Source organism: Dipodomys spectabilis, unplaced genomic scaffold (assembly GCF_019054845.1).
Source record: "Dipodomys spectabilis isolate Male_0828 unplaced genomic scaffold, ASM1905484v1 ptg000594l, whole genome shotgun sequence".
In the NCBI taxonomy this organism is placed as follows: domain Eukaryota; kingdom Metazoa; phylum Chordata; class Mammalia; order Rodentia; family Heteromyidae; genus Dipodomys; species Dipodomys spectabilis.
The window spans coordinates 1,187,380-1,215,317 of record NW_024871271.1 but is presented as its reverse complement, the minus strand read 5'-3'; the positions used below and the strand labels follow the sequence as shown (position 1 = coordinate 1,215,317).

The 27,938-nt window shown below is 54.8% G+C and overlaps 1 protein-coding gene across 1 annotated transcript; it reads right to left on the bottom strand.

Moving 5' to 3' along the window:
* Positions 1 to 27,899, bottom strand: Letm1 (leucine zipper and EF-hand containing transmembrane protein 1). Its single transcript, XM_042671045.1, has 14 exons — positions 27,648 to 27,899; positions 25,380 to 25,440; positions 19,429 to 19,879; positions 15,047 to 15,190; positions 14,389 to 14,526; positions 13,726 to 13,929; positions 10,629 to 10,748; positions 8,802 to 8,933; positions 8,129 to 8,272; positions 7,486 to 7,617; positions 4,270 to 4,404; positions 2,118 to 2,305; positions 1,204 to 1,342; positions 1 to 304 (listed from the first exon to the last, which is right to left on the bottom strand). The coding sequence occupies exons 1-14, from the start codon at positions 27,724 to 27,726 to the stop codon at positions 155 to 157; spliced, it is 2,217 nt and encodes a 738-aa protein (XP_042526979.1). The 5' UTR covers positions 27,727 to 27,899; the 3' UTR covers positions 1 to 154.
* Positions 27,900 to 27,938: the final 39 nt, after the last annotated feature.

The window sequence follows — 27,938 nt, the reverse complement described above, 5'->3', positions numbered from 1 at the left end:
TTGATTATAGAAGTTTCTGATTTATTCCAGACAAAATATTAGGTCTGCCACTAAGAGCCACCTCCAAGCAATCACTCTCCGGCCACTCCACGGGGCTGGCGCGGCGGGTCGGAGGCAGGCGCGCGCGGGAGGCCCCATGGGGAGCCCGGCGGTCCTAACTCTTCACCTCTGCAGCCTCCTTCTCAGCCTTCTCCTTGGCCTTCTCCTTCTCCCCCACCTTCTCCTCTTTCTCCAGGGTTGCCACAATCTCAGCCACCTGACTGGTGGAGATGTGAACGTCTTCTTTGTCCACCAGGTCAATCACCTGCACACAGGGGAGACGGGGTCCATGCACAGCCCAGACTCTGCCCCCCGGCCCTGGCCCCTAGGCATGCCGGGCTCCTCCAGCCGACCTAGGGCTACCATGGCCCTGCCACCCTGTTGGGGGCTTGGGGCCAGTCCTAGATGTGTTCCCAGAGCAGAAAGGTAGCACATGGGGCCCACGCCCCAGCCATGCTGACTGGGGGTGGGAAGGGGTCTAACACTGCCGTCCTGTCCTCTTCAACGGGGCCCACGCCCCAGCCATGCTGACTGGGGGTGGGAAGGGGTCTGACACTGCCGTCCTGTCCTCTTCAACGGGACTGAAACCACAGACGCCCGAGACTCCTAACTTCCCAGATTCTTCTCAGAAATGCAAATGATAGGAAGCCATACTTCCCACACAGGTGGGGTCCTGTTCATCTCCTGGGAGCCCTGGCAGGGACGTCCCCACCTCCAGGTCTGTGAGTATGCAGAGAGGGGTCCAGGTGGGGCAAGGGGCGGTGGCGCTGCCGTTCACGGCTACCTGTGGCCACAGACCCCCAGACAGTGAGCCTCCTCTGAGGAGCCCAGGGCCCCAGCAGACAGGCCGAGGGCCGGCAGCCAGTAGGGACACTGTCCCACGAGGGCCGAGACTCAGGGTGAGTGTGGGTCTCGTGGCAGGAGACAGAGCCTGCGGCAAAGCCAGTGCTGTTGGCTCACCAGCATGTCTGAAGCTTCAACAAGCGGTTCTGTCTGTTTGTCCTGGCAGAGCTGGGGTGGACACCTCCACTTAGGCAGGCACGGTACCGCCGCCTCCCCAGCCCTCCCCGCATGCGCCCTGCCTGGGCTCCGCGGCAGCAGCCCCTCTCCAACCACATGGGGCGGCTTTGCAGCCCGCACGGCGCAGGCCTCACGGAGACCCACCTTCATGAGGTCGTTGATGTTGATCTTGCCGTCCTTATTTTCATCCAGGGCTGAGGCCAGGCTCACCAGCTTGTTTTCTGGAATGTCCTTGATTTGCTTCATGGTGTTGATAAGCTCAGTGACACTAATGACATCCTCCCTGGGGAGCACAGCCTACATGTGGCACCAGCCAGTCCCCTGCCCCTGGCCTGCCCTCATGGCTCCTGCCAGCGCCCTGACTGGCGGCCAGCACACGAGAACTGGGGTCATGTGCATGGATGCACAGAGCGACACTCCTACACCCTCTCCTCTGCCAGGCACAGCCACCCAGGACGCTGCCACAAACAGCACCAGACACCAGGTTCCCGTGTGTCTGTCCCCTGGCCAGGACTGCCATGGACTCTCTGCAGTGGTCCTCAGCCCACGTCTGCCACAAAGCCAACAGTTAATCCAAGAGGTGACATCTGAAGAAGTGGGCCTCGGGTGAGGGGCTGGGCCCCACGGCCAGCCACTTGCCCACAGCATGGAGTCTGTGGTCTGGATGTGTGGGAAGCCCACACAGAACTAGATCCCAGGGGTATAGGGCAGCCACTGCTGTCAAATGGGACATACCGGGAACAGAGGACACGTACTGCTGACTGCACGTCCGGGGCCGGGGGAGGGTTGCGGGGAGGCAGGGCTGAGACTAGAACCTAAAGGGAGACTATAGGGGAAGGGGAGGAAGGAGATGGATGTGCCTTGCATAGGTAAAGTCCACACTGGGGAAGGAAGACAGGGTAAAGAAGTGAAAAATAGGGGCAAAGGCCCCTGGGCCTCTGGCTGGACCTGGGCCTGTACAGGGGCAGTTAGCCACGGAGGATAAGCCCTATGGCCCAAGCTCAGACCTGAGCAGAGCGCCTGCCCTGCAGGAGTGGCCGCCTGGGCCACTTACTCACCCTGCAGGTGAGCCCTCGGCGGGGCCCAGCCTGCCAGCCTGATGCCCGGCCTCCAGCTGTGTAATCAGGCCGTCTATCTGCCCGATCATCTGCTGGACCCGCTTCGTTAGTCTCTTGCTGGCTTTGGACTCTTCCACATATTTTTCATCACCAGTCTTTGAAAGCTCTTTCTTGATCTCTTGCAAGTCCTAATGAAAATTATTTGCAGTTGTAAAGTTTTCACATATATACATATACATATATTTATATATACATATATGAATATATATACGTGGCTTATGGGCCCTACATTAACTTTAACTTGAAAAAGTAATGAGATGGGCTGGGAAGGTGGCTCAGTGTAGACTGCTTGCCTCGCATGCATGAGGCCCTGGGTTTGATTCCTTAGCACCACAAAAACAGAAAAAGCCAGAAGTAGTGCTGTAGCTCAAATGGTAGAACACTAGCCTTGAGCTGAAGAGCTGAGGGACAGCGCCCATGGCCAGAGTTCAGGCCCCACGGCCAACAACAAAAAAAAAAAAAAAAAGAAAGAAAGAAAGAAAAAGTAGTGAGCTGATTGAGGTGAATTGGGACTGTAGGTTCGTGGTATAGTGTCTGACTAGCACAAAGGCCCTGGGTTTAATCCCAGTACTATAAACACATATGTGCACCGCGCGCGCACGCGTGCACACACACACACACACACACACAAAGATAAAACATGAATTTCAGCCATAGAAAGACAAATCTTCCATACCTCATACTAATTTAGACATATTAATAACAAAGTTTTTTATTTTGGGGTCGTGGGGCTTGGACTTGGTTTGTTTTGTTTTGCCAGTCCTGGGGCTTGAACTCAGGGCCCAGGCCTGTCCCTGAGCTGCTTTTGCTCAAGGCTAGCACTACCACTAAGCCACATTCCCAGCCCTTGAACTCTGGGCTTGGGCACTGTCCTTGAGCTCTTCAGCTCAAGCTCTACCACTTGAGCCACAGCACCACTTCTGTTTTTCTGGTGGTTAATTGGAGATAAGAGTCTCATGGACTTTCCTACCAAAGCTGGCTTGAACCACGATCCTCAGATCTCAGCCTCCCGAGTAGCTAGAATTACAGGCATGGGCCACCAGCACCAAAAAAAATACAATTTAAACGTCATCCATAAGTGCTGGGGTGTGGCTCAGTGGTAGAGCTCTTGCCTAGTACGCACAGGAAGAGAGAGGAAGAGAATAGAGGGACAGAGGGAGCCAAGGAAACCACGATGAAAGCAGGAAGTCTGTCAGAAGGAATGGTGAGACTGGGGACATGGCTCAGTGGTAGAGTGCTTGCCTAGCATGCAACACAGAAAACAGAATTCACCACAAAAACAGAAAAGGCCAGAAGTGGTGCTGTGGCTCTAGTGGTAGAGCGCTAGCCCTAAGCAAACAGAAGCTCAGAGACAGTGCCCAGGCCCTGAGTTCAAGCCCCAGGACTGGCAAAAATAAACAAAGAATGAAGAAAAAGATTTCATTCATCAATGAGTAAACATACAGGCACTACCACGGCATTCAGACCTCTCTACTGTGGGCTTGGCAGATGTCATTTATCAAGAAAGAGGCCCAGCTAGAACCACTGCGGAAATTTGAAGTAAAATCTGTTTTCTTTTTCTTTCTTCCTTTTTTCTACTTTTTTTCTTTTTTTCCTCATGCTGAAAATCTAACCCAGAGTCTCACACATGCTAGACAAGTGATCTACACTGAACTATATATCCCAGCCAAAATTCAGCTTGATTTTCAAGTTGACTTGTAACTTGATTTTCCTTTTTCTTTTTTTGGTCGGTCATGGGGCATGAACTCTGGACCTGGGGACTGTCCCTGCCCTCTTCAGCTCAAGGCTAGCACTCTATCGCTTGAGCCACAGCACCACTTCAGTTTTCTAGTGGCTTATTGGAGATAAGAGTCTCACAAACTTTCCTGCCTGGGCTGGCTTTGAACCGGGATCCTCAGATCTCAGCCTTTTGAGTATGTAACTTGATTTTCTGTTCACAGTTCCACTGGCTAGCTTTTCCCACACTTACGTATCACTCGAGTATTTTGGTGGCTGAGAGGCTTTCATTCTGCACGTCACAGAACCCGGCTGACCAGCCGCCCGCTCCGAGCTGCCGAAGTGGAAACCTTTGACCCCACAGCTTCTCCCTCACCTCATTGTAGTCCTGGACGTCCACCTTCAGCAGCTCCAACTCTTCCTTCTCCTTTATCAGGGACTTCTTCTGCTCCTGCAGTTTGGAGCAGGCATCACTGAGAATGTCAATTTCCTCCTTGGTTATTTCCTCTTCCTGGAAAGAAGTAACAAGCAGACAGTGAAGGCATAACAAGTTTGTTGTTCTTGTTGTCGGTCGTGGGCCTGAACTCTGGGCCTGGGCGCTGTCCCTCAGCTCTTCAGCTCAAGGCTAGCGCTCTAACACTTGAGCTATGGCGCCACTTCCAGCTTTTTTCTTTTTGCTTATGTGGTGCTGAGGGATCGAACACAGGGCCTCATCCATGCAAGGCACATGCTCTACCGCTGCTTTTTTAAGGGTCTCACTTCTTGCTTGGCATCCCCTTTAGCCCTCGGCAGGGCGAGGATCACAGACAGGTACAACACCCAGCTTCTCTCAATGGAAATGGCTGGCCTCCAATCTCAATCCTCGAAATGTCAGTCTCCCACATGGCCGTGGGTGCCGGCAGCACACCACCTCCCCACTCTAGGTTTAGAAGGGGAACCTCTCAAACATTTATGTCCAAGCTGATCTCTGTGATTCTCCTGACTTCCTTCTTAGCAGGTACAATTACAGTTGTGAGTCACGGGCGCCCAGCCTTTTACTACTTTTCTAAGGACCATCTTGGCTATTTTAGATCCTCTGAATCTCACTCCTACATAAATTTTAACATGAGCTTGTCAATTTCAAGAATAAACCCCCTGCTGGAATTCACACTTAGCCTGCCGAGTCTGGGAAGGAGCGGCTCAGTCCCTGTTCGCTGAGGCCTTCATTTATCTCATCACTCCTATTTGGACACAGCTCTTAGATGCATCTTTACCCCGAGGCAATCCTCTCTGGGAATAATATTGGAAATGATACAACTGACCAACGGCCTCACACTACTTGTGAATGGACTTTCACTCCCTCCTCTCCAGCCACACTGAGGGAGCGAGGTCATGGCGTGGTGTGGGTGTGGCTGCAGTGTGGATGTGTGGTGGGTGTGGCTGCAGTGTGGATGTGTGGTGGGCGTGGCTGCAGTGTGGGCTGGGCTGTGGTATGGGTGTGGCCTTGGTGTGGACGGGCTGAGGTGTGGGTGGTGTGGCCTTGGTGTGGGCAGGCTGAGGTGTGGGTGTGGCCTTGGTGTGGGCAGGCTGAGGTGTGGGTGTGAAGGCTGTGTGGGTGGAGCTATGGTGTGGGTGTGGCCTTGGTGTGGGCAGGCTGAGGCATGGGTGGGGCCGTCATGTGGGTGTGGCCTTGGTGTGGGCAGGCTGAGGTGTGGGTGGAGCTATGGTGTGGGTGTGGCCTTGGTGTGGGCAGGCTGAGGTGTGGGTGGGGCCGTCATGTGGGTGTGGCCTTGGTGTGGGCAGGCTGAGGTGTGGGTGGGGCCGTGGTGTGGGTGTGAAGGCTGTGTGGGTGGAGCTGTGGTGTGAGTGTGGCCTTGGTGTGGGCAGGCTGAGGTGTGGGTGGGGCCGTCGTATGGGTGTGGCCTTGGTGTGGGCAGGCTGAGGTGTGGGTGGGGCCGTCATATGGGTGTGGCCTTGGTGTGGGCAGGCTGAGGTGTGGGTGTGGCCTTGGTGTGGGCAGGCTGAGGTGTGGGTGTGGCCTTGGTGTGGGCAGGCTGAGGTGTGGGTGTGGCCTTGGTGTGGGTGTGGCTTTGGTGTGGGCAGGCTGAGGTGTGGGTGTGGCCTTGGTGTGGGCAGGCTGAGGTGTGGGTGGGGCCGTCGTATGGGTGTGGCCTTGGTGTGGGCAGGCTGAGGTGTGGGTGTGGCCTTGGTGTGGGCAGGCTGAGGTGTGGGTGTGGCCTTGGTGTGGGTGTGGCCTTGGTGTGGGCAGGCTGAGGTGTGGGTGTGGCCTTGGTGTGGGCAGGCTGAGGTGTGGGTGTGGCCTTGGTGTGGGTGTGGCCTTGGTGTGGGCAGGCTGAGGTGTGGGTGGGGCCGTGGTATGGGTGTGGCCTTGGTGTGGGCAGGCTGAGGTGTGGGTGTGAAGGCTGTGTGGGCAGAGCCGTGGTGTGGGCAGGCGACAATGTGGGTGGGTGTGAAGGCCAGGCCAGGGCATGGACAACCAGCCCCTATGCTTCCGGGAGCACAAAAAGGTCCCTGCATGTGCTACTGTGGAGACTTCACAATGGGAGTTGGCTTGTTTTCCCCATAGTGCCTGTACAGCCATTCTTATGGGACAGCTGCATCCCGGTCACTGGTTCATGAAGAACGTTCTCATCTATGCTGGTCACACTTGGGCATGTGCTGGAGCCAGAGCTCCTCAGCACTGAGCCCGCCTGCCCCTCCAATCTGTGCTTACCAGCCCTGGGAACCGGGGCCCCAAGTCTGTGGGCCATCTACCTTGCAAGAGGCAGGCTGCCTGGAGTCGGCTCCAGCCCTGACCTGGCAGCCATCTGCTTCCTCAGGACTTTGGCCCTGCTGTTACACATCTGCTGGGCTTATCCCAGGCAGAGCCAGTCTCTACAAAGAAGCCACTTGGTCCTGCCCCATGCTCTCCCTACCCTCCTCACACTGCGCAGAAGAGCTTCCGCTTATCCCTGCAGCCCAGGAGAGCAGGCTGGACCTGGCCTGGCCAAGGCACCCAGACCACCAGAGGCAGCGCTCAGGGCTCAATGCCCCAGGCCCTCTTCTGAGCTGCCACCCAGCCAGCCTGTGCTCTTCCAGAGGCTCATGTCCTCAAGGCATCCTTTGGGACCACCAGGCTGAGACCTTCCTGGACATAATCTCCCACTCAGGACTCTTGGCTGCTTGGCTCCCAAACCGTTTCCATCTGCCCATGGATCGATCCCCAGCTAGATCCACTCCTGTGTGAGCTACAGGGTCCCCAGGGCAGAAGCATCCAAGAGTGCCCAGGGATGGAGAAGCCACTCACACTCAGAGCTCCCAGGATGTACTATGCCCCCAGCCCTGGGCCCTCAGAGGTCCCATGTCCCGTCATCCAGCAGATGATACCGGAACAGGCTTCTGTAGAGGAAGCTCTCCTGAAGGACAGCCTCCATTCTGCTGCTGACAAGGGCCTAGAGGTCCCCTAGAAGAAGGGCAGCCTCACCCGCAGCTGCATAGGCCCTAAGCACCTTATACCACACCCCGCTCCCCACACCTCTGCCCCCTGGCCAACCGTCCCTCCTCAGAAGCTGTGCCCCCAGCCCAGACCTGCCCTGCAGGACATGTCACTCACCTTCAAGCCCTCTAGCACAGGGGCAGTGTCCTTCAGGATCTCTGAGGGCAGAATGATGTCGGGCACAGCCTGTGCCTCCACCACTGGCTTCACTGGAGCAGTAGCTTCAGCTACTTCTGGCTCCAGATCCTTCTGAAACCCAACAAGAACTACCGTCACCTTGCGCGACTCCTAAGCCGGCCAGGTGACACGGGGCTTTGCAGAGGGGGATCAGAGCACCCCATCCCATCTTGATCTTCCTCAACACCACGCCACATGCAATGCGGTGCGGCTGGTGGTCTGTGGACAGTCCCAGAGGGCAGGGGGCCCTCGTGGCAGCACAGCCGCGTGGGCCCAGGGAGCCAGCACTGGGCGTCAGAGGCCCCACCCTCAGAGCAGGGCCACCAAGTGGGGTTCCATCGGTCTTCCCTGGGTGCTAGGCTGGCCCTCCCTCCATTCATTCTATGAGGGTGCCCTTCCTCCCTGGGACGTGCTGACCACTGCAGAAGCCAAGCTAGGACAGACTGCGCTTCCATGGCCTGCAGGGAGGCTCCATGGGGCTGCGCTGCGCGTGGAGGGCAGCTCAGGACAGACTGCGCTTCCATGGCCTGCAGGGAGGCTCCATGGGGTTGTGCTGCGCGTGGAGGGCAGCTCAGGCACTCACTGCGGTCTCCACAGCCCTTTCCAGCTCCTTCTCTCGGTGCTCCTGCTGAATGGCAGCCTCCTCCTGCAGCGTGGCCTCCAGCTTTGCCTTGTTGTCCACCTGCTCGCCTTCTACCTCAGCCACTTTCACCTGTGCTTCCTTGGCCTTCAGAAGAGGGGCCTGTGGTGAGTGCAGGGCCCAGGCACACGCGCCCTACCTCTCCCCCACCTAGGGAGCACCACCACTGGCCTACCTCCCCTTCTCTCCCCTCCCCTCCCCTCCCCAGCACCACCACCCGGCCTACCTCTCCCCCACCTACACAGCACCTCCACTAAGCCTACCACCCTCCCCTTCCCAGCACCACCACTGGGGCCCTATGTAGAGACAGGATGCACTGTTGAGGTGCTGCCCCATGGGCTGGGACATAAACAGAGGCTCCCATGGGACCTCCATGCCCAGTTGATAAAGGGTAGTACAGTCTGCACTGGCAAAACTCAAACCCACGCGGCAGGTCTGCTTCCTCCCATCAACATGAGGCAGGGTCCGGAGGGGTCAGTATGCCAGAGCCTGTGCTGCTGGAGGAACCAGGCCGGCAGAGCGAGGGGCCACTGAGCCAAGTCAGTGCTGACAGGCAGGAGGGCAGACAGAGGTCTCCTCGAGAAGTGAGCACCAGGGGGTCCCCAGCAATGCATACCACAATCTCCGGGAGGGTCTGCAGAGTGGACGTGAGCTGGTCGGCAGGGGAGAGGGTGTCGGGGAGGTACATGGCCCGGGACAGGATGAGCAGTGATGTGGGGATTTCATGGTGCAGGTGCAGGTCCAGCCACTGGAAGCAGAATGAACATGATGGGCCATGGGCCTGGCCTGCTGAGGCAGGCTGCTGTGGGGAGCCCACCATGTGCAGTGCACCTGCAGAGAGGGCCACGGGCAGTGGGGAGAGGGGTGACCAGCAGACTGCTCTTGGTACTCAAATCTTCCCAGGCCACAGGTAAGACACATCATCAAAATGTGACCATACCCAAGGACGTCAACGCAGGTCCTAACGTGCCCACAGGTGAGCAGGGGGAGAGCAAGCTGGACAACCAAAGGTGAGAGCTCACAGGGCGCCGGCGGCTCCCGCCCCTCAGCCTGCTCCGGCCCGTCAGCCTGCTCCCCCCCCCCCCCCCCCCCCCCCGCCGTCAGCCTGGCTACTGAGGAGGCTGAGATCTGAGGATCACGGTTCAAAGCCATCCCGGGCAGGATTGTCCATGAGACTTTTGTTTTGTTTTGTTTTTTTTGTCAGTCTTAGGGCTTGAACTCTGGGCCTTGTCAGCTCAAGGCCAGTGTTCTACCATTTGAGCCACAGTGCCACTTCCAGTTTTATTTTTTATTTTTATTTTTTTCCTGGTAGTTAACTGGAGATGAGTCTAACGGGCTTTCCTGCCTGGGCTGGCTTTGAACAGCGATCCTCAGCCTCCTGAGTAGCTGGGATTATAGGCGTGAGCCACCAGCGCCCAGCTCCATGAGACTCTTATCTCCCATTAACCACAAGTAAACCAGAAGTGGCGCTGTGGCTCAAGTGCGAGAGCGCTCGCCTTGAGCTGAAGAGCTCAGGGTCAGAACCCAGGCTCAGAGTTCAAGCCCCACGACCAACCAAAAAAAAACCAAAAAACAAGCCAGGTCGGTGGCTCACGCCTGTAATCCTAGCTACTCAGGAGGCTGAGATTTGAGGATCACAGTTCAAAGCCAGCCCAGGCAGGAAAGTCCACGAGAATCTTATCTCCAATAAACCACTAGAAAACTGGAAGTGGCGCTGCAGCTCAAGCGGTAGAGCGCTCACCTTGAGCTGAAGAGCACAGGGACAGCGCCCAGGCCCAGAGTTCAAGCCCCATGACCGACCAAAACAAAAAAAAACAAAAACAAAAAAACAAAACTTAAATGTTCTTTATCAAGAAGAAAAAAAAAGCCAATGCAGGTGCTCACAATTATAATCCTAGCTTCTCAGGAGGCTGAGACTTGGAGGATTGCAGTTCTAAGCCAGACTAGGCAGAAAAGTCTCAGATTTGTCTCCAAAATTAAAAAAAAAAAAAAAGGAAAAAGTAGAACTGGCACCAGGCACGTGTGACTCACACTCATAAGCCTAGCTATTCAGATGTTGAGATCTGAAGATCACAGTTCAAAGCCAGCCTAGGCAGGAAAGTCCATGAAACTCTTCTCCCCAATGAACCACCAGAAACCTAGGAGGGCAGCTATGTCTCAAGTGGAAGGGTGCTAGCCTTGAGCACAAAAAAAAGCTCAGGGATACTTCAGGCCCTGAGTTCAAACCCCAGGACTACCACAAAAAAAAGTAAGGCTGGAGAGGTGGCTCAAATGGCAGTGTGCCAAATGAACATAAGGTCCCAAGTTCAAACCACAGTATTACACAGAAACTACAAAACCAAAAAAAACAGGAACGGTGTAACAAGACCGTAGGCATCCTGCCTGTGGCCGTGCTGCAGCGTTGTTCTAGCAGGTGCTCACCGCCAGCCCTCAGAGCACGCACCTGCTTCAGCTGGCCCCGCAAGCGGTCTTCTGTCACGCCGAGGGCCCGCATGCCCCGTGCCCGGCAGGCCGCCTGTAGCTCCTTGACGTTCAAGCTGTCCACCCCTTCCTCAGAGATCAGCTGGGAGAAAAAGTCAATCAATTATGACTTTTTTTTTTTTTTCCGGTCATGGAGCATGAACTCTGGGCCTGGGCGCTGTCCCTCAGCTCTTCAGTTCAAGGCTAGTGCTCTACCACTTGAGCCACATGGCCATTCCCGGCTTTTTTCTGCTTTATGTGGTGCTGAGGAATCAAACCCAGGGCCTCATGCATGCGAGGCAAGCACTCTACCACTGAGCCACCTTCCCAGCCCCAATTACTACTTTTTAAAGTCACTAGAAGCTATGGCACCAAGGTTATCTTGGGAGAGAGGGTCTGGAATCTGAACTGAGGCCTTGTGCTTACCTGGAAGCACTACCACCTGAGCCAGTCCTCCAGCCCTTTTTGTTTCAATCACTTTTTAAATAGGGTCACTTGTTTCTTGCCTGGGCTGGCTTTGGACTACAATCCTCTGTGTTTCCATCTCTTGGGTCTGTGGATCGTAGCTCCTGCCACCATTCCCAATTTGTTTATTGGGTTAAAAAGAAAAAAATTCTGGGGCTGGGAAGGTGGCTCAGTGGTAGAGCGCTTGCCTTGCATGCCTGAGGCCCTGGGTTCGATTCCTCAGCACCACATAAGCAAAAAGAAAAAAAAAGCTGGAAGTGGCGCTGTGGCTCAAGTGGTAGAGCGCTAGCCTTGAGCTGAAGAGCTGAGGGACAGCGCCCAGGCCCAGAGTTCAGGACCCACGACTGGACCAAAAAAAAAAAAAAAGAAAAAATTCTAAATGTGTAGGTGGTACATGCCTATAATCCCAGTACTCGGGAAACAGAGGCAGGAAGATTATTAGCTCAAGGTCAGCTTGGGTTACATCTGCCTCCAAAGATAACCACACACACACACACACACACACACACACACACACACACACACACACGTAAAAACAACTGCTGATGGGGCTGGGAAGGTGGCTCAGTGGTAGAGCACTTGCCTTGCACGCTCAAAGCCCTGGGTTCCATTCCTCAGCACCACATAAGCAAAAAAACAACTGCTGAAATGTGTGACCTAAGTGTATGAAGAAGATTCAAACATGAAGGCAGGCACCGGTGGCTTACACTGGTAATCCTAGCTATTGAGGAGGCTGAGATCTGAGGATCTCGGTCTAAGCCAGCAGCTGGCTTACCTCCAATAAACCACCAAAAACCCAGAAGTGGAGCTGTGGCTCATGTGGTAGAGCATCGACCTTGAGCAAAAATGCTAAGTGACAGTGCCCAGGCTCTGAGTAAGACCCAGTACTGAAAAAAATAAAATAGGCTGAAGCCCGGGCTCCAGTGGTTCATGCCTATAATCCTAGCTATTCAGGAGGCTGAGATCTGAGAATCACGGTCCAAAACCAGCCGGGGCAGGGCTGGGAAGGTGGCTCAGTGGTAGAGCGCTTGCCTTGCATGCATGAGGCCCTGGGCTCGATTCCTCAGCACCACATAAGCAAAAAGAAAAAAGCCGGAAGTGGCGCTGTGGCTCAAGTGGTAGAGCACTAGCCTTGAGCTGAAGAGCTGAGGGACAGCGCTCAGGCCCAGAGTTCAGGCCCCACTACCGGATCCAAAAAAAAAAAATAAAACCAGCCGGGCAGAAAAGTCCGTGAGACTCTTATCTCCAATTAACCATCAGAAAACGAGAAGTGGCACTGTGGCTCAAATGGTAGAGTGCAGCCGGGCGCTGGTGGCTCAAGCCTGTAATCCTAGCTACTGAGGAGGCTGAGATCTGAGGATCGCGGTTCAAAGCCAACCCGGGCAGGAGAGACCGTGAGACTCCTATCTCCAATAAACCACCAGAAAACCGGAAGTGGCGCTGTAGCTCAAGTGGTAGAGCGCTCGCCTTGAGCTGAAGAGCTGAGGGACAGTGCCCAGGCCCAGAGTTCAAGCCCCACGACCAACAACAACAACAACAAAAAAAAATGGTAGAGTGCTCGCCTTGAGCTGAAGAGCTGAGGGACAGCGCCCAAGCCCAAAGTTCAAGCCCCACAACCGACAAAAAAGAAAAAAAAAGGCTTTGATGATGGTTTAAAGCCAGTCAGGCCTTGAGATTCTATCTCCAAAGTAATGGGTGAAAAGCTAGACTGGAAGCTTGGTTCAAGCTTGCTTATTAGCTTGTGAGCTAAGCAAGCTGAGCAAGCTCAAATCCCTGAGTTCAAAACTTGATAGTAGGGAGTGGAAAAAAAAAAAAGAGGTAGTGCAAGCCAGCCATACTTGCCCAGGATTCTACTTGCAGCCTCCCTCCTCTAACTCTTGAGAGTCCGTCTCCTACCACTCCGCTTCTGGGCCAAAAGCTTGTTCTGGCTGCCCATGAAGGAGCGTACTGGTGACAGTTCTCACGTGCACTCACGTGAGAATGTCCCGGGGCTCCTCACTCCAGGGGCACGCAGGCTGGGATGGAGATCTAGGCTGACACTTCTTTCCTTTCTGCACGTGAAAAAAGTCCTTTGGCTTCTTTGGGCTCCTGGTATTCTTTGAAGAAGCCAAGGCTATCAGGCCATTTTCTCTAAAGGGGGACACCGTCCCTCCTCTCATTGCTCTTTAAGTGGTTTCTCTTAGCTGGGTACAAGTGCTCACACGTGTAATCTTAGCTCCTCGGGCAGCTGAGATTGGAGGTTAAGCCTCAGGTTAGAAGCCATCTAGTCAAAAAACTATCTCTAATTAACCAGGAGAATTCACCACAAAAAAGTTCTCGAACTCCATCTCAACAGAAGAAGCTGAGCATGTAGCATGTGCCTATCTCCTGTTACCCCAACTACGAAGGAAAGCTTCAAACATGACTGTGGTCCGGGTGCATGCGCAAAAAAAAGCAAGACTCTATCTCAAAACAGCCAGTGTGAAAAAGTGCTGGAGGTGTGGCTCAGCATTAGGAAACTGGCCTACCAAGGTCAAGGCTCTGAGCCCAAACCCCAGGACTGACCGAAAAAGAAAACACAAGGGGGAAAAACCAAAGAACAGTGTCGGCCTGGCTTCACCCCGTGGCAGGCTCACCTTGTCATCAGCCTTGATGGACCGCAGCCTCATGGTGAGCTGGAAGCGCAGGAAGCTGTTGGTGCCGATGGACTGGAGCTCCAGCAGCTTGCACAGCGCCACCAGCTGAGGCCGAGTCAGGTTGTCCATGGTCAGCTCATCCTCAAACAACTTGGAAAAACGCATGATTTCCTCATTGCTGGGCCGCTCCCCCGTCTCCCTGATCTGTGGGAGAACCGACAGTCAGCTGCTGGGTCAGAGCTGAGGCCCCGCTCCAATCCCAGCCTCAGGACCCACTCGGAAGTGAAAAAAGGGGCCGCCACCCCCACAGGCTCCTGCAGAGATCAACACCACAACACTCAGCACACGCTGGGCCCGCAGGGGATGCTGCACACACAGCACAGGGGCCTGGGCAGCACTCAGGCTGGTGCCCTCTGGAGGAGGTCTCAGTGTCTGCTCTACACCAGGACTTGGGGGCTCACTGGTGACCTCAGACCACACGCATGTGTGTGCATATGGTTCCTTTGACGGGATCTGAGCACAGGACAGACAGTGGCCAGCATGGGCCTGGCCTGGGAGCGCCAGAGTGTTAAGTACAGCCAAAAATAGCAAAGAGAAGAGCAGCCACAAGGCCCAGTGGTACTGCACAGCCCTGTGCGGGCTGCGCCCAGGGACACACAGCACCTTCTGAAAGAAGGCCGAGAAGTCTTTGGTGGCGCTGCCCTTGGCCGCCTTGTTCTTCAGAGCCATCTCCTCGATGGTGTCCTGAAGGAACTTGGCCAGCTCCAGCTTCACTCGCAGCTCCTTCTTCAGCCTCTCCTCCTGCAGGGCACAACAAGAAGGCTGCATCCACCCTGGCCCCCGCCCTCCTACCACGCTCAACCCAAGTGAAGAGACTGCCCCTCCACGGGAGATGCATCTCCTCCTTAGTGAACACTACCCAGAGGAACATTTCACAGAGCAAAATAGAAATGTGAAATGCTCGCTTCATGACTTCAAAAATCTTTGTGTGACTCCCTAGAGCAGGGGCTGCTAAACCTGTTCCCCACAGGTCAGACAGTGCTATTTCTGAACTTCGCAGGTTATGGCTTGGCTGGGGCCTCACAAAAGTATCAATCTACCAGTGTGTGTGTGTGCATGTACGTGTGTGCATAGGTGTGTACACACACATAGAACTACATTTTAAAATTGATTTTGCGTATTCATTCGAGAACAGGGTCTTACTACACAGTTCAAGCGAGTGTAGAAACTGCTAGATGGCCTGGGCTAGCCTTAAGCTCATGACCTTCTCGCTTCTACTTCCTGAACACCTGGGATCACAGGTGTGCAACACCATGCCTACCTTGATGGACTGAGTCTCAAATGTGGATGGCAGCATGTTCGGGAAGAGCTTCACGGCCACGGGCAGCAGGAACTCCATGAAGGGGACCACCACAAAGACCAGGAAGGGAACCAGGCGGAAGAGGTCAGCACAGATCCGGAGAAACTGCAAGGAGGGGCTTCATCAGGGCACAGAGCAGGCGTGACAGGAGCCCTTCTCTTACCTTGAAAGCATCTCAGGCCCGACCACAGCAGGGACTCTCAACCCGTTCTTTGTAGGGTCTAAATCACAAGTCCAGAGCCTTCAGAAAGGTGGCGTGGGATGCTACACTGTGGATCACAGGGGTATGAGGCAGGTGTCAGGGAGACACCAGAGAGGCCAGAAGTGGGCATTGAGATGGTTTCACCTTGTCCATCTATGAAAAGCGCACCATCTGCTGGGCACCTCATCCTAGATGACTCTGTGTAAGCAAAGCACCCTGGAGCGCCTCTCAGTCTTCAAATGAGTGCTCACGGTTCACACCTGTTAATCTTAGCTACTCAGGAGACTGAAATCTGTGGATTGAGGTTCAAAGCCAGCCAAGAAAGAAAGTCTGCGAGACTCTTGTTGGCGGTGGTGGTGGTGGTCGCGGGCTTGAACTCTGGGCCTGGGCTCAACTGTCCCTCAGCTCTTCAGCTCAAGGCAAGCGCTCTACCACTTAAAACACAGCGCCACTTCCGTATTTTTTTGTTTGTTTTTTTTTTTGAGTGGTTTACTGGATAGAAGAGTCTCAAGGACTTTTCCTACCCAGGCTGGCTTTGAACCACAAACCTCAGATCTCAGCAGGCAAGTCTGCAAGACTCCTATCTCCAGTAAACCACCTAAATGCCAGAAGTGGAGCTAGGGCTCAAGTGGTAAAGTGGAGGGAGAGAGGAGAGAGAGGAGAGAGAGGGGAGAGAGAGAGAGGGGAGAGAGAGAGAAAGAGAGAGAGAGAGGAGAGAGAGAGAGAGAGCACTCATGGAAACTGCCCAGGCCCTGAGTTTAAACCCTAGGACTGGCAGAAAGAGAGAAAGAAAGAAAAAAGAAGAAAAGAAAGAAAAGGGAGGTAGGAAAAAGGAGAAAGGAAGGAAGGGAGGGAGGGAGGGAGGGAAGATGGGAGGGAGGGAGGTTGGGAGAGGAGGGAGGGAGGTAGGGAAGGAGGGAGGGAGGGAGGGAAGGAGGGAAGGAGTAAGGGGGACTGACAGGGAGAAAGAAGGGGAGCAAGAAAGAGGAGAAAGGGAAGAGCAAAGAAGGAAGGGAAAGGGGGAAAGGAAATACATAAACGTATACACAGGCACTTATGCATATTTATATATATGTATATGTATATCTATCTATCTACATGTTTACCTAGCAAAAGCCCCTACCTTTGCTGGACATAGACTGGAGGCGAGGCAGTGTGACTTACAGGTTCTCTTGGGTCTTCCGAAAGGAAAAGATGAGCGGGCACTGGTGGCTCACACCTGTCATCCTAGCTACTCAGGAGGCTGAGATCTGAGGATGGAGGTTCAAAGCCAGCCCAGGCAGGAAAGTCCATGATACTCTTATCTCCAATAAACCACTTAGAAAACCAGAAGTGGTGCTGTGGCTCAAGTGGTAGAACGCTCACCTTGAGCTGAAGAGCTGAGGGACAGTGCCCAGGCCACAGGACCATGGGATAGGCATGTTAGGCAAGCACTCATGAGTTCTACTTCTGGCCTGACAAACTAACTGGTGAGTCATGGGGCTTCAACTCAGGGCTGGGCGCTGTCCCTTAGCCTCTGTGTGCTGAAGTCGAGCGCTCTTCTAGGCTGGCTGTGAACCACAATTCTAGATCTCAGCCTCCTGAGTACTACGATTACAGGGGTGACCCACCAGTGCCAGACAACAAACTAGCTTTCTACTGGTATGTGGACAGGAGAACAAAGGCTGTTCACAGACATCCCAAGGTGTTAAGATGCAGAGATGCCAACGGACAAAGGACCCACAGTTGCAGCACTGAGAAGCCAAAGCCCCGCCTCCCCCTTTTTTAATGTACGGACTCAGGTCCTACTGCTCTCAACTTTTTCTGCTCAATCCTTGTGCTGTCACTTGAGCCACATTTCTAGTTCCAGCTTTTTGCTGGTTAACTGGAGCAAAGTCTTCTGGATTTGTCTACATGGGCTGATTTTGAATCTTAATCTTCAGACTTCAGCCACCTGAGTGGCTAGGATTATAGGCATGAGCTACAAGTGCCCAACTCCATAGATCGGTTGTGGGACTTGAACTCTGGGCCTGGGCGCTGTCCCTGGGCTCTTCAGCTCAAGGCAAGTGCTCTACCACATGAGCCACAGTGCCACTTTGATTTTCTGGAGATTAATTGGAGATAAGAGTCTCACAGACTTTCCTGCCTGGGCTGGGCTGGCTTTGAACCATGATCCTCAGATCTCAGCCTCCTGAGTAGCTAGCATTACGCTGGCACCCGGCTTATACTCTATTATTTTTTATTTATTTACTTTTGCCAGTCCTAAGGCTTGAATCCTGGGCCTGGGTGCTATCCCTTAGCTCTTCAGATCAAGGGGAGCACTCTACTGCTTGAGCCACAGAGCCACTTCCGGTTTTCTAGTGGTTAAATTGGAGATAAGAGTCTCATGGACTTTCCTGCCCGGGCTGGCTTTGAACTGCAGATCCTCAGATCTCAGCCTCCTGAGTAGCCAGGATGACAGGTGTGAGCCATGGGTGCCTAACTCCTTCTTATACTTCATACCACACTAGAGGGCTGAACAAGGGAGTACTGGAGGACTAAGCGGGGGCACTGGCATCTAAGCTCTCACAGGAGGAAAGGCAGAAGCCCCAGTGAGGAAGGGGCAGTGTCAGCAAACTTGTGAGGACATGGCACCACCTGCCAGACACAGAGCCAGCCCCAGATCTCCTCCATGGGCACTCAACTGGCTTGACATAGACATCTTTTCATTATGGTGCTAATACCAGGCTTAAACTCGGGTTTCATTCTGGTGCCATTTTCTTGCTCAGTCTACAACTTTTTTTTTTTTTTTTTTTTTGGTCGGCCGTGGGGCTTGAACTCTGGGCCTGGGCGCTGTCCCTCAGCTCTTCAGCTCAAGGTGAGCGCTCTACCACTTGAGCCACAGCGCCACTTCCGGTTTTCTGGTGGTTTATTGGAGATAGGAGTCTCACGGTCTCTCCTGCCCGGGCTGGCTTTGAACCGCGATCCTCAGATCTCAGCCTCCTGAGTAGCTAGGATTACAGGCGTGAGCCACCAGCGCCCGGCTCACTCTACAACTTGAACCACACCTCCACCCTAGATTTTTTTTTGGTGGGGGGTCAGTCGTGGGGCCTGATCTCTGGGCCTGGGCGCTGTCCCTCAGCTCTTCAGCTCAAGGCGAGCGCTCTACCACTTGAGCCACAGCGCCACTTCCGGCTTTTTTCTTTTTGCTTATGTGGTGCTGAGGAATGGAACCCAGTGCCTCATGCATGCAAGGCAAGCGCTCTACCACTGAGCCACCTTCCCAGCCCGTTTTTTTTTTTTTTTTTAAATAAATCACTGCAGCTGGGCGCTGGTGGTGCTACTCAGGAGGCTGAGATCTGAAGATCATGTTTCAAAGCCAGCCCGGGAAGAAATATCCGTGAGACTCTTATCTCCAATTAACCACCAGAAAACCAAAAGTGGTGCTATGGAGCAGTAGAGAGCATGCTTTCAGCTGAAGAGCGCCTCTCCCCCCCCCACCCCTCCTTCTTTCTCCCTCTCTCCCCTTCTCTCCTCTCCTCTTGACAATCCTAGGGCTTAAACTCAGGGGCCTGGGCACTGTCGCTGGGCCTCTTCATACTCAAGGTTAGTGCTATACCAACTGAGCCACAGTGCCATCTGTGGCATTTTCTAAGTAGTTTATTAGAGATAAAAGTCTCATGGGGGGGCTGGGAAGGTGGCTCAGTGGTAGAGCGCTTGCCTTGCATGCATGAGGCCCTGAGTTCAATTCCTCAGCACCACATAAGCAAAAAAAAGGCGGAAGTGGCGCTGTGACTCAAGTGGTAGAGCACTCGCCTTGAGCTGAAGAGCTGAGGGCCAGTGCCCAGGCCCAGAGTTCAGGCCCCACGACAAAGAAAAGAAAGAAAGGAAGGAAGGAAGGAAGGAAGGAAGGAAGGAAGGAAGGAAGGAAGGAAGGAAGGAAGGAAGGAAGGAAGGAAGGAAGGAAGGAGGGAAAGATACCTTGGGGGCCAGAGTACCAGGCACGGCTCACACCCTCAGGGCCGTGGGAGGGCAGCCAGGGCGTGGGGTTGATGGGTTAGCGGCCGTACCACAAGAGGCCACATAGTTAGAGGTTTTGCTAACCTTTTCCTTACCAAGTGCAGTAGGGAAGGCACCCCAACACAGATGGAAAGGCCCCTCAGGTGACAGGCTACAGCCCTACCTGCCTGCGTTCCCGGCGTGTCAGCGTGTGGCCATTGAGGATGCGCCAGAGCGTGCGCGCGGCGATCTTCGCATCAATCCAGAGCAGGCGGAAGCCATGGTAGTAGTGCTTCAGCTCATCCAGAACCTTCTGCCCGAGGGACTGCTTCACTACCACCTTGGTGGGTGGGCTGTACACAGGGCCACCCTCCTCCAGCTTCTTGTTCTTGTCTTTTAAGGACTTGAGGGACTTCTCCACCACAGAGTCATCGCCAAGCCAGGGTGAGGAGTGCCAGCCCCGCACAGGAAGGTCCTGAGGTCCCGAGACAGCCAAGCTCACTGGGGCGGGCCTCCACGGCACCCCTGCTCCCATGCACAGGCGTGCCGGCCTTGAAGTCCAACAGCTGAAGGGCTCACCTCTGAAGCAAAGGTGCGCGGGGTGTGCTGGTGTGCAGCGGCCAGAGGGAACATCCCTAGAAAGAGAGAAGGAAAAAGCAGGGGTGGGAAGCAGGGCACCAGGGGCGCACACCTGTAATCCTAGCTACTCAGTAAGTTAAGATGTGAGGATTGTGGTTCAAAGCCAGCCCAGGCAGTAAAGTCCATGAGACTCGTATCTCCAATTAACCATGAGAACTGGAAGTGGTGCTGTGGTGCAAAGTGGCAGGACGCTAGCCTTGAACAGAAAACATCAGGGACAGTGCACAGGCCCTGAGTTCAAGCCACCAGACAGACAAAAAAAAAAAAGCAGTGATGAGAAGCCAGTAGCTATCTTTGATTGCTCAGCACCAAATACCACCAGGACCGTCAAACCACACGCCCTGGACCTTCCTTGGTTAATAGGTGCCACACAGCGGCAGCCATGGTAGTAAGGGATGCTGATACCGTGGGGGTGAGGGCTCTCTGGGGCTGCCGTGTGGGGAAGGAGTCTGCGGGACTGGGGGTGAGGGCAGCCGTGTGGGGAAGGGGTCTGCGGGACTGGGGGTGAGGGCAGCCGTGTGGGGAAGGGGTCTGCGGGACTGGGGGTGAGGGCAGCCGTGTGGGGAAGGGGTCTGCGGGACTGGGGATGAGGGCAGCCGTGTGGGGAAGGGGTCTGCGGGACTGGGGGGGAGAGGGGCTCTCTGGGGCTGCCGTGTGGGGAAGGGGTCTGCCGTGTGGGGAAGGGGTCTGCCGTGTGGGGAAGGGGTCTGCGGGACTGGGGGTGAGGGCTGCCGTGTGGGGAAGGGGTCTGCCGTTTGGGGAAGGGGTGAGGGCTGCCGTGTGGGGAAGGGGTCTGCCGTGTGGGGAAGGGGTCTGCCGTGTGGGGAAGGGGTCTGCAGGACTGGGGGTGAGGGCTGCCGTGTGGGGAAGGGGTCTGCCGTGTGGGGAAGGGGTGAGGGCTGCCGTGTGGGGAAGGGGTCTGCCGTGTGGGGAAGGGGTCTGCGGGACTGGGGGTGAGGGCTGCCGTGTGGGGAAGGGGTCTGCGGGACTGGGGGTGAGAGGGGCTCTCTCATGTGGGGAAGGGGTCTGTGGGACTGGCAGCAGGCACTGCCTCAGCTCACAGCATGTGGCTGGCAGCCTGGGGACTGTGCCCCAGAAGAGGTTCACAGCACAGCACTCCCTGGGCTGAGGCATGCTGCTGGCACAGCTCTGATGCCAGGCACTGGCTGCGGGGCCCCCGAGGCACCCTCCAGATCGTCCCTTACTCACACCCTTCACAGCCGGTGATGGCTGACACACTGCTGAAGGCCGGTGAGGGCACGCCGCGAAGGTGGGGTGGCAGGCAGGTGTGTACGTGTGCCCCATCGCAGTGTCTGTGCGCGTGCACGCACACGTGCCTCTCCTTCTCGGTCTATCTCCCCCACACCTATGGGAGCTTTCAATCTCTCTCCAAACCCTTGCCCAGCCTGCATCCAGGCACGGTCACAGGGTACAGGGTGGTGTCCACCCAGGCTCAGGGGACACTCAGCCAACTGCCAGTGGAAAGATGCCTTCCCCATTTCCTACCTTCCATGCCCTGACCTTGCCTTCACATGCACACAACAGTGCCTGCACCTGAAGCAAGTACCACCCGATTTCCTTGGCCTGCCAGTCCTGGGGCTTAAACTCTGGGTCTGGGCACTGTCCCTAAGCTCCTTGTGCTCAAGGCTAGCATTTTACCACTTGAGCCTCAGCATCACTTCCTGCTTTTTCTGTGGTTAGTTGGAAATAAGAACCTCATAGACTTTCCTGTCCAGGCTGGCTTCGAACTGGGACCTCAGATCTCAGCCTCCTGAGTAGCTAGGATGACAGGCGTGAGCCACTTACCCAACTTACCCAATCTTTACTAGGCTCAATTACCCACTTTCTCAACCTTCAGTTGGCAAGGAAGAGCATGGCTTACACAAGGCAGGATGCCAACAGAGGCAACTGACAGGCAAAAAACAAAGACCCAGAAATAGACCAACACATGGTTTACAGGAAGCACATGAAGTATCAGGTTAGGGCCTACGGCCTAAGACTTAACTAACTTCAAGCTCGTCAGAGATTATTGCTACTAACAGCCTAGGTGGAAAGGCTTAGCGATTTTTTTTTTTTTTTGGGTCCGTCGTGGGGCTTGAACTCTGGCACTGTCCCTCAGCTCTTCAGCTCAAGGCGAGCGCTCTACCACTTGAGCTACAGCGCCACTTCCAGTTTTCTGGTGGTTTATTGGAGATAGGAGTCTCACGGTCTCTCCTGCCTGGGCTGGCTTTGAACAGCGATCCTCAGATCTCAGCCTCCTCAGTAGCTAGGATTACAGGTGTGAGCCACCAGCGCCCGGCATGGTTTAGCGATTTTCAAACAGCACAAAATTATGTAGGTATTTTTGTTTTGTTTGCAGTATTATGGATGTAACTCAGGATCTTATACATATTAGACAAATGCTCTACTACTGAGCTGCATCCTCAGCCCAAATTATGTGATATTTAATCATTGTTTCTGAGCCAGGCAGGGTCGGGCATACCTATAACTCATGCACTCGGGAGGTTGAAGCAGGCAGATTGAAAGTTAAGCACTAGCCTGGGCTACACATTGAATTTTTTTTTTTTTTGGTCGGTCATGGGGCTTGAACTCTGGGCCTGGGTGCTGTCCCTCAGCTCTTCAGCTCAAGGCGAGCGCTCTACCACTTGAGCTACAGCTCCACTTCTGGTTTTCTGGTGGTTTATTGGAGATAGAAGTCTCACGGTCTCTCCTGCCCGGGCTGGCTTTGAACCGCGATCCTCAGATCTCAGCCTCCTGAGTAGCTAGGATTACAGGCGTGAGCCACCAGCACCCGGATACACATTGAATTTTAAGTCAACATAGACTAATGAAACAAAAATTGCTGGGGGCTGGGAAGGTGGCTCAGTGGTAGAGGGCTTGCCTCGTGTGCATGAGGCCCTGGGTTCAATTCCTCAGCACCACATAAGCAGAAAAAGCCAGAAGTGGCGCTGTGGCTCAAGTGGTAGAATGCTAGCCTTGAGCTGAGGATTTGAGGGACAGCGCCCAGGCCCAGAGTTCAGGCCCCATGACCGACAAAAAAATAAAAATTAAAAAAAAAAAAATTGCCAATCACAAAATCATTTGGATACTGCTGGCTCCCAAGTGTAGAAGAAGGCTAAACCACCTGTGGCTTGACTTCCTCCATTTCTCCTTCCCTTTTTCCAATGAATCATCCATGAAGTGAGGGAACCCGCTGAGCAAAAGCAGCATCTCAACAAGAAACGGACTGCTGCAGCGGGCAGACTGCCTGCGCTCCCGATGCGATGCTCTCTACGGCCACGGCCATGAAGTCTCCCTCGTGCCAGGATGGTGACACCACGAGCTGGCAGCCCTGCTGCCCTGCCGGAGCAGGGGGGCAGCAACGCCTCCCAGGCCAGCCAGGCAAGCAGGCAGGGGCCAGGGGAACCCAGATCCACTGCCTGCCCCAGTCCAAAGGCCCTGAGTTCAAGCCCCAGGACCCACAAAAAAAACAAAAACAAAAATGCTCCACCCTTAGCACAGGGGCCTGGGCTATTCTACCTGCAGATGACCTAAAACTGTAAAGTAACTTGAAAAATGGCTGCTGTTAATAACCAACTATCTGCATGACTCAACATTTCTTATTGTGTGCAGCCAAAATAAAAAATAAAAATTTTGGCTGGGTGCTTGTGGCTCATGGCTATAAAACAAAATACGCAGGTACCTGTAATCTTAGCTACTCAGGAGGCTGAGATCTGAGGATCACAATTCAAAGCCAGCCCAGACAGACAAATCTGTGAGACTTTTATCTCCAATTAAACCTAAAGGTCTAGAAGTGGAGCTGTGGCTCAAGTGGTAAAGCACTAGCCTCGAGCAGAAAAGTCCAGGGACAGCACCTAAGGCCTGAGTTCAAACGCTAGACACACACACACACACACACACACACACACACACACACACAAATAACTTTTTTAAACAGATGGTGCGCTTTAATAGCTACTAAGTCTTTATGGATGACTGGCAGGTTTTATTTTAGGGAATTAAATCTGTTTCAGAAAGCACCATTGGGGAATATTTCTCTGCTAAGTTAACAGCCTTAAATGAACACAAAACCTACAAACCCCAAAGGGGCTAGGGCACAGACATGCAGAGGAAGTGCTGCTGAGTCTTGCCGTCCCACAGGAAGCAGAGAGGCTACGTAAGGAGGGGGCTGAGCTCTGCTGACGTGCTCTGAGCTGAGGAGCTAGGACGGATGACTTCAGACAAGGCAGGTGTAGAGGTGGAGTAGAGGAGGCACAGCACAGCACAGGGGGAAGTTTAAGTCTGCATAAACAGGGGGGTGTGGATGCCACTTCCTTCAGAAGCTCTCTTAACTGGCCATGGCTGCCCACCCTCACCTGCCCTGTCACCACCTGTATCAGAGAATAGCACTGAGTATCAGAGAGGAGAGCGTAGTCCATCATGTATGAACGTGGCCGCAGATGGGACATAGGCCTGAGGTAGCATGTGCCTCAAAAATCAAAGCAGGGGCTGGGAAGGTGGCTCAGTGGCAGAGCGCTTGCCTTGCATGCCCGAGGCCCTGGGTTCAATTCCTCAGCACCACATAAGCAAAAAGAAGAAAGCCGGAAGTGGCACTGTGGCTCAAGTAGTAGAGAGCTAGCCTTGAGCTGAAGAGCTGAGGGACAGCGCCCAGGCCCAGAGTTCAAGCCCCACGACCGGACCCCCCCCCCCCCCCAAAAAGAGTCAAAGCACCAAAGAAAGGTCTGCCTTATACCTGTAGACAGGTCCCAATACCCCAACAGTGCCCTACATGGCCAAATAGCCTTGGGTACGACTACATGGAAGCCACTAGAAACAGCAGGTGTGTAAGCATGGCTTACACTAAGTATACAAAATTGTAGTGAGCTATGATTATAACTGTACTAAAAAATAAGATACAATGAAGTCCTGGTGGCTCATGACTAAATCCTAGCCACTGAGGAAGTTGAGATCTGACGATCTAGGTTTCAAGCCAGCTTAGGCAGGTAAATCTGAGATACTTACCTCCAATTAACCAGCAGAAAACAGGAAGTGGAGGTTGGCTCAAGTAGAGCACCAACTCTGAGTGGAAAAAGCCAAGCAAAAGCACAGACACGTTGAGTTCAGCACACACACAAAGATGAACTAACACAGCCTCGGCATGGATAACACTTGCCTAAAGTGTGTAAGGTCAAATCCCCAGTGCCCAAAATGAACTAATATGTGTAAGCATAATTTTCAAAACAAAAAAAAAATTTCCTTGTGAGAGAAGATAGGCATGGATAAGTCAAAGAAAGATGGCTCAAAAAACAGGAAAGCCCACTCTGGCCTTGTATTTCTAACTCCAAAATGGAGAAAACACACTTGCTGTTTAAACCTTCCAAAATCAAAGAAGAAAAAAAAGACAAGGATTTTAAAAGAAATGAAACAGAGAAGCATGATCTGTTGTTTCCCAATAAGTAACAGTCCCATCCATGCCTAGTGCCCCCAAAAGACAAGCCCACTGGCACTGTTACGTACTCTTGGCTTCTCAACGCCACGGTCCTGGCACAACTGAGACAAGCACGGTCCCCCAGACTACCTACGACAAAAACAAAACACATTAAACAAATACTTCTCAAACAGGTGTTTTGGAAAGTCTTGGAGAATTGGGGCCTCTTTCATAGAAACCCTCCATATAAGTTTCTGGAATCCTCACTGACTGTTTCAGTGCCAAGCCCAGCGAGGAGATGAGGTCTGGAGGTGCTGGGTGGCCTGGTCAAGGCCTGTAGGATCTCCCAGCATCCCTCCTCCCCACACCATCAGTTGGCTTGGTGAAGCAGAGGCGAACAGCTACATGGCTCCTAAAGAGTGGACAGCCCTTCACAGCAAGCAGCAATTCAAGGGGCATGGACTGAAAATAAACGCCAAGGGCACCTCCTATTTCCAACAGAAGCATCAACTTAGCTCACTTGCATCACCCACAAGCTGTTGTGTGCTGCTGGCAGGGGCACGTGGGTGTGGGCGTGGGCGGGCGTGGGGCAGCAGACCAGACAGAGCCATCACCCCTGGCAGGGCAGGGGTCGGGCTGGCCAGTGCAGAAGCCAGCAGGGTGGCAGGGATGCCATTTCACCCCAACCCCTCAGGCAATGGGGGCAACACCAAGGATGTGGCAGACATCGCTGGCCACTGCATTGTTAGCAGGAGGCAGCTCTCAGGCAGCCACAAGGGAGGACCTTGCAGCGCTGGGGCAGGCTAGTCAAACTACCATTCAAATTTATAAGGGAAGTATGTTAGCTACATTCTTACCTATATCAAGTGTTACACTTTAAATTAAATGTAAAAAGAAACGGAGCAGGGAGCTCACCAAGCTTTCTACTCTTCTAGCTCCATGCAGGGTCAGTATTCCTCCCTGCCCCAGCCCTGCCCTTCTGGGACCTGGATCACCCAAAGCAGGCAGCCAGGGAGGACCTCATCTACCCATCTGTTCCACCAGCTTCCTCGGTACGTTTCCCCCAAACCTACAGAACCGTCCAGCTCTCCAGAGGAACCCTGGGTCAGAGCCACGCAGGGTGAGGGGCTCCAGAGCTGCAGTCTGGTCTGCACTCTAGGCTACCTTCACTTCTATGGGGTTCCAATTTTGGAGTTCCCATAAGCCTTTTCCCTTTTTTTTTTGCCGGTCCAGTGGCTCAAATGCTCTCCCTGAGCTCCTCTCTTTTGCTCAAGATGAGCGTTCCACCACTTGGTAGAACCACTTGGGCTACTGCACGACTTTCAGCTTTCTATGTGATTAATGGGAGATAAAAATCTCAGAAGCCTGTGATCCCAGCTACTCAGGAGGCTGAGATCTGAAGATTGGGGTACAAAGCCAGCCCGGGCAGGAAAGTCTGTGAGACTCTGATCTTGAATTAAATACCAGAAAACCGGCAGGGGCCCTGTGGCTCAAAGTGGTAGAGCACTAGCCTTCAGCAAAAGAGCTCAGGAACAGCGCCCAGGCCCCAAGTTCAAGCCCAACGTCCAACCTAAAAAAAGTCTCGCAGACTTTCCTGTCCGGGCTGGCTTCAGCCCATGATCTCCAGATCTCAGCCTCCTGAGTAGCCAGGTAGACAGGCCTGAGCCGCTTGTAGGTGGCATCCTTTTGATCATTTGCCAAAACCACTCACAGAAATCAGGAAAGCGCTCAGCCCATCGCCCGGGGGCGGCGAACCGAGCCCCCGGCCCCACCCCGCGGCAGCGGCCTGGGGAGCGGGTCGGTTCTCGCTCGGGGCCTCACTCGCGAGCGGCAGCCGGCGGGCGACTCGGAAGGCCGCGACCTCCTCTCTCCATGGAACCGCGGTGCTCAGGAAAAGCCACAGGCGGCGCCCAGGCCGCGAGTTCAAGCCCCGGGGCCGGCGAAAAGCCGTCATTTCCGGGCCGCAAAGCAGGAGCGGCGGCAGCGCGGCCGCCCCGGAGCCCCGCGGGCCGCCCCGGCCCGTGTCTGACTCCCGCGCGGGGGCCCCGGGGCGGCGCGAGGGCCAAAGGGCGCGCCGGTGCCCGGGCCCCGCCCGCCCGAGCCTCGGTCGAGGCGGTGACCCGCGGTGACTGGGGCGCCTAAGGTCACCGCGCGGGACGGGCGCGCCGGGGCGGGGGCGACACGCGGGGAGCCGCGAGCGGACGGGCCGAGGGGGACCGCCACGGGGCCGGCCGTGCGGAGGGACGATCGCGGGGCGACGCAGCGCGGCAGATGGCCAGTGTCCCCCTCGAGCGCGCCTCCGCGCCCCCGGCCCCGGCCCGGCCCCGCCGGCCCCGGCCGGCCCCGCCGGTGCTTACCCCACGGAGCGGCAGCGCCGGGCAGCGGCAGGCGGACGGGCCCCCGGCCGCGGCAGCTCCGGAACAAGATGGACGCCATGCGCCAGCCGCGGCGCCCGCCCGCTCCTCAGCGGCGGTCGGGGCTCTCGCCGTCCCGGCGGCGCCTGCACCCGGACTGCGCGGACCCCTGGCCGCAGCGGTTGGCTCACGTCAGCGGGCGCTCAACTCAAGGACCCGGCGCTGGCGGCGGCCATATCCCGGCACAGACGTCCGGAGGCGCGGGGCGGGGCGGGGCGGGGCGGCGCGGGGCGG

What these genes read in the sequence shown, in the direction of transcription:
- Letm1 (XM_042671045.1), bottom strand. Translation starts at nt 27,726, where the DNA reads ATGGCGTCCATCTTGTTCCGGAGCTGCCGCGGCCGGGGGCCCGTCCGC. An exon ending in GTGGCGTTGAGAAGCCAAGA is followed by an intron (nt 19,880 to 25,379) that starts GTACGTAACAGT and finishes CTCTCTTTCTAG; the next exon opens with GGATGTTCCCTCTGGCCGCT. An exon ending in CCATCAAGGCTGATGACAAG is followed by an intron (nt 10,749 to 13,725) that starts GTGAGCCTGCCA and finishes TTTTTCTCCCAG; the next exon opens with CTGATCTCTGAGGAAGGGGT.